General features: G+C 62.7%; 1 protein-coding gene across 1 annotated transcript; it reads right to left on the bottom strand.

Annotated features, from left to right (window-relative positions):
- Positions 1–421: 421 nt before the first annotated feature.
- LOC111139046 (hyaluronan and proteoglycan link protein 2) lies at positions 422–4,519 on the bottom strand. The gene is made up of 7 exons (XM_022491160.1): positions 4,499–4,519; positions 4,119–4,177; positions 2,086–2,197; positions 1,517–1,870; positions 1,247–1,363; positions 938–1,120; positions 422–702 (listed from the first exon to the last, which is right to left on the bottom strand). Exons 3-7 carry the CDS (start codon positions 2,171–2,173, stop codon positions 422–424), a joined length of 1,023 nt encoding a protein of 340 aa, XP_022346868.1. The 5' UTR covers positions 2,174–2,197; positions 4,119–4,177; positions 4,499–4,519.
- Between the last annotated feature and the right edge of the window lie 696 nt (positions 4,520–5,215).

The raw sequence follows: 5,215 nt of genomic DNA, 5'->3' as shown, positions 1-5,215 counted from the left end.
TCTCCAGCGGCCGCGCCTGCAGTCCCCCCTCCGCGGGTGGGGCCCCTGCCCCGCAACCCGCGCGGTCCGGCAGGCTCGCCCGCACAGGCAGGAGCCCCACCTCCTGCCGTGTCCCTTGGCGCGAGGTCGGCCGGCTGGGCCCCAGGCCGCCTCCGCCCCACGCCTCGACGCGAGAAGTCCTCAGGTTGCTGGGCTGGGGGACACAGCCGTCGCTTAACGCGCCGGGCGCCCGCGCGCCCCCAGCAGCGGCCGCGGGAGCGCTCGAAAGGCCGCCGGCTCCGCGGGATCCGCGCGTCCGAGGTCCCGCCGGGCGCTCCCACCTCTTCCACCATGCCCGGCCCGGCGGGACCCCGGGAACCCCGGCCGTGGTGGGCTGCGGAACGCGGGCGGCGGGAGGTCTCGCGCCCGGGCCGCGGCGGCCCTACTCCGAGTAGCAGTAGGTCCCGAAGGCCGCCTGCTGGGCTCGCGGGAAGCCAAAGCTGCGCACGCCGGGGTCGGGGAGGCCCCCGCAGCGCGGCCGCGGCGACGTGATGGGGAAGCGCACGCTGCCATCCGCCAGCCAGCCGCCGTCGCACTGGTCCAGCCCCGAGAACTTCCAGGCGGCGTAGAGGTGCCCGACCTTGGCCACCGTGGCCCCGCGTCGCCGGCACGCCGCGTGCGCTTCGGACAGCGTCAGCCGCCCCGGCACGAAGAACACGTGGCCTGCGGAGCCGGGCGCATCACCACCCGCGGCAGGCGTGCGGGGGGCGGGGGGAGCCTGGCGGGCGCGGGGACTGGGGGCACCACGCGCGGTCTCGACGACGAGTCCGGGTCCCCTCAGGCCGCGCGCATCTCGCTCCGCGCCGGCTTCTCCAGACCGTCCCCACGACCCCTTCCGAGCCGCGGGCGCGGGCTCTCATCCCCGCCCCGCCGCCCGCCTGCCTCCCCGCGCCCTCACCTGCAGTCACCGAAGTGAAGCAGAAGGCGTCGTAGCGGTCGCGCTTCCGGTCTCGGGGCCCGTAGCTGCGGATCCCCGGCCGCCCCCGGCCGCCGCACGGGGCGCGCGCCGTGAGCACCGGGTAGCGCACCGAGCCCTCGAGCAGCCAGCCCGCGTTGCACCAATCCAGGCCCTCGGTCCACGCTGGCGGGCAGGGGGAGATGGGGTCGGGGGTTAGAGGGGTCCCAGCAGAAGCCGGACCAGAACTCGACCCCGCGAGGCCGGGCACATCCCGGAGAGGCCTGGGCGGTGCCCGGCTCGGCCGCTCACCCTGGTACAGCTGGGCGTAGGTGGCCAGACGCCCGTCCTGCTCCTCGCACGCTTGTTTCGCCTCGTAGTAATTAAACTGGTACCGGCCCCGGCTGGGCTGGTACGGAAACACCACTCCTGGGGGGAGAGGCGGACAGCCTGGAGGGGGCCGGCGGACAGGAGAGAGGGCTGGGGGACCCCGGCGGCGGGCAGGGGGAGTCCTGGGAGACCCGAGTTGGGGCGGCCACAGCCCAGCAGAAGAGGAGGGAGCGGGGAACCCAAGGGCCTCACCCTCCAGGCGCAGCGTCAGCGCCACGCTCTCGTCCTCGATGCCGTTGATGAGTTCACAGCGGTACCTGCCCTCGTCCTCCAGGCGCACGCCCTCGATGACTAGGGAGGCGTCCAGCCGGTGCCCCCTCCGCATCCTGGCACGCCCCCCCAGGGGCCCGTAGCCCCGGGCGTGCAGGCCGTTGGTGATGAGGATCAGCGTTTCCCGGAGCTCCCCGGGCTCCACTTTGCTCCAGCGGACCTTGTAGCTGGGAGGCGGGGTGCCCAGGACGCAGGGCAGCGTGGCCGTGGCTCCACGATGAGAGTGAATGACCTCGTGGATGGGGGGCAGGAGGTAGTGGGGACCAGGGTGGGGTGCTGAGCAGAGGGGGCCACAGTGGCAGGAACCCTTTGACCCCCACCGCAAGTGCCCATCCAGACCCTAGACCCCAGACTCCTCCAACCCTCTCCTCCATTCCACACTTAGCGATGGCCCTCCCTGGGTGCCTCCAACAGCTGCCTCATCCACTTTCCCTACACCTGAAGCCTCTCCCCCACCGGTCCCCAAATTCTGGGCTGGGCTGAGGTCTTACCTGCGTCCCCCAGGGCTTTGTGGAGGATGGCGAAGGCCCAAGGGAGAAGGAAGTGGCAAAGCGTTGGGAGACTGAGCAGACCTGGCATGATGGCAAGTCAGCCCAGCGCTGTCTGTAGGGCACAAAGAACACAAACAAACATTTCTTGGGACTAGGAATAGGAGGAGGGAGCAGAGTTGGAGATGGATGATCCCATCCATCAGGGATCCCTCAGAGGGGACTGTCCAGCTGGAAAGCATGGGGACAGAGCAGGGGGCTGAAGGGGGCAAAAGGAAGGTGATGGGGGAAGGGACAATGGCCAACTCCCTTCCCCCAGGCCTCCACGGCCTCCCTGCCCTTCCCCTTCCCAGGTGCTACTTCCTGAGTCTGGCCACCCAGATGGCCGCTGCAGTCTCTCTCCTCTCCCAGCACCGTCCTCCAACAGAGCCAGCCCAAACGTGATCTTGTCACTCTCCTGCTTAACACAGTGGCTCTTTTTGCCCTAGGGACAAGGTCTGGGCTCCTAACCTCAGCTACCAGGGCCCTCTGGGATCCCGCCTCTCCCTGTGCCTTCCACATCGCCTCCCACCTCCCGTGCCCTCAGCACTGTGTTCCAGACACCTTGGACTTCTGGCTCCAAGAGAGTCTGACTTTGCTCTCACTTCCTTCTCCTGGGCGTCACTGTGGGCCTCACCTCCTCTGGGAAACCTTTCCTCTTCCCTCGCTGGCCACACTGTAGTGCACTGTGACCTGCTCTCCTGGGCACCCCCCTTCACCGGTCTGGCCCTCGTTCTTGGAAGTGCTTTTATTAGCGACTGAGCTAGCAGTGTGGGTTTGAAAGTGATACCTGTGCACCTGTGGGCTGTATCGGGGAGGTTTCCAGTGGTTAAAAAGCTATAGCACTAATTCCAAAAACAGCTATTTCAGTAGTAGATTTTCCCCCTTCTTTTTCTTTTCTTTGTTTTATTAAGTAGGCTCCTTGCCCAGTGTGGGGCTCGAACTCATGACCCTGAAATCAAGAGTCGCAGGCTCTATGGACGGCCAGCCAGGTGCCCTGATTTTTTCCCCTTGTTATCTGTCCTTTATCAACTTGGCCATTTAAAAAAAAAAAAAATTGGACTGAGGACACCTTTAGCCTGGCTGTACTCGTTTTCTAAGCCCTATTCCTCCAAGTGCTAATTGCATGACTTCGAACGAGTTATTTAGTTACTTACTTCTCTCTGCCTCGGTGTCCTCAGCAGTAAATATGCTGATAGCAGTCCCCGTCTATCTCATCAAAGGAACATGCTAGAATTCTTAAAATCGTGTCCAGTATGTAGTAAGTTCCATGTTTGCGTTAGACATTATCTGCAGCACCCAGGACAGTTTCTGGCACACAGTAGGTGCTAAATAAATGTGTGTGCTTGTTTTTTTTTTAAGATTATTTATTTATTTATTTGACAGAGAGAGATCACAAGCAGGCAGAAAAGCAGGCAGAGAGAGAGAGGAAGCAGGCTCCCTGCTGAGCTGAGAGCCCGATGCGGGGCTCCATCCCAGGACCCTGAGATCATGACCTGAGCCGAAGGCAGCGGCTTAACCCACTGAGCCACCCAGGCGCCCCAATGTGTGTGCTTGTTAATGAATGAGTCCCCGCTAAGCATTCTGGGAAGGAGAGCCGGAAGCCAGGGGGCCGGGCCCCACTTGCGCTTGCCGAGGGAGAATTGGGGGCTGCGTGCAGAGGGCTTCCCGGGGCCTGGAGGGGAAGTACCTGGGATGGAACCCACGGGAGACCTGCGTGAGACTGCCCCAGCATTTGCCCCGTGTATCCTGTATTTAGGTGGGAATGATTATAGGTCCCCTCTTACACCTGTTCAACGGTGCACACATTGTAGGGAGCAGTGAGGTCACACAGCCAGGAAGAGCATGGCGGGCTGGCGTTTGAAGCTGGTTTTGACGGCAGGCTCAAGCTCCTCCTTAACCGCTCGTCTGTATTTATGTGTTTCTAAGCAGGCCCACACATACTCTCTTTGTAGCCCTTGCAGAGAATTCGAGAACCAACAGCCCCCAGCGCCTACCTGTTAGAAGCCGGTCTCTTCACAGAGATGGGAGAGGCAGGGACTGGCTGCTTTTTGTCCTGCTCCAGGAAGACGTTCCAGTGAAAGGGTTGCAGGACTCCTGGCAGGTCCAGGCACCTTCGAACCCTGGGACTTGGGCACCTGATCGGCAGGGCTGCTCCTTGTGCTTCTGCCCTGAGCTCCCAGGAGCAGCTAAGGTGCCGAAAACTTGTCCATCTGCCAGTCCACTAAGCTAGGCTAGGTGACCAGTGTCCAGCCTGTGACCTGGCACTTTCTCTGCACGGCTCACTGTCCTGGGCCTGGGGAAGATGTGGGGCTTGGGATCGGGGCTGGGGACCCCCAGAAGGGTTGGAATGAAGGAGGCATCCAGGAAGGATTACCTGGAGGAATGTGGAGGGTGGGGTGCCTCGTTTCTTCTAGATGCTCTCCGCCCGGAGAAGGAGCAGATGGACTGGTGGGTATGAAGACGTTGGGCCGCTGTGTGTGAGGATGAACTGTGGATGAGCTCACAGACCGTGGTCAAGATCCGCCATCTCTGCGTTTCCACATGGGCCTGTTGCAGTAGCAGCCTCACCCCTCATCCCACAGAGCCCTCACCTCTGTCCTCCGGAACCTGGGTGCGCATCGCCTGCGGGGAGAGGCTCTCAAGTTGGGAACCAGACTTCCAGCGGACCTCCAGCGGCTTCTAGAAATCCCAGCCCCTTCTGTCCAACCCCCTGTCTGTCCGTCTGTCCTTTCCTTCTCTGGCCCCACCCCATCGGAAGCACAATTTCCCATTGTCTCTGTCTTTCCCCCTATTGTTGGATAACAGGGGCCCTTTCTTCATCCTGTAGGCAACGGCAACAAAATGCCAGCAGCTGGGGATGTGGGATGCAGGACCGGCTGGCACTCCCCACCGGAAAAGGGGCCCGGGTCGGAGCAGGATCCCAGCAGGATGGACATCCCCAGGGAAAAGAGACGGGGTGGGGGCACTGTTGGTGAGGAGGTTGAAATGGGTCCCTTCTGTCCCCAAGCTTCAAACCTTGGGAGGGATTTGGTGTGAGGCCGGGGATGGCGGGGCTCCGCGGAGGACAGAGCGTGTGGTTGGAACAGCAGTG

Source organism: Enhydra lutris, unplaced genomic scaffold (assembly GCF_002288905.1).
Source record: "Enhydra lutris kenyoni isolate GAN:26980312 unplaced genomic scaffold, ASM228890v2 scaffoldscaffold94, whole genome shotgun sequence".
Classification (NCBI taxonomy): domain Eukaryota; kingdom Metazoa; phylum Chordata; class Mammalia; order Carnivora; family Mustelidae; genus Enhydra; species Enhydra lutris.
The sequence above is the reverse complement of the archived record's forward strand: the minus strand, read 5'-3'. Positions and strand labels throughout refer to the sequence as shown.

Excerpts from the sequence above, each read along its gene's own strand:
- LOC111139046 (XM_022491160.1), bottom strand. The coding sequence starts at position 2,173 with ATGCCAGGTCTGCTCAGTCTCCCAACGCTTTGCCACTTCCTTCTCCCT. Across the intron at positions 1,871-2,085 it reads CAAAGCCCTGGGGGACGCAG|CACCCCACCCTGGTCCCCAC; the intron begins GTAAGACCTCAG and ends CCCTCTGCTCAG. Across the intron at positions 703-937 it reads CTTCACTTCGGTGACTGCAG|GCCACGTGTTCTTCGTGCCG; the intron begins GTGAGGGCGCGG and ends CCGGCTCCGCAG.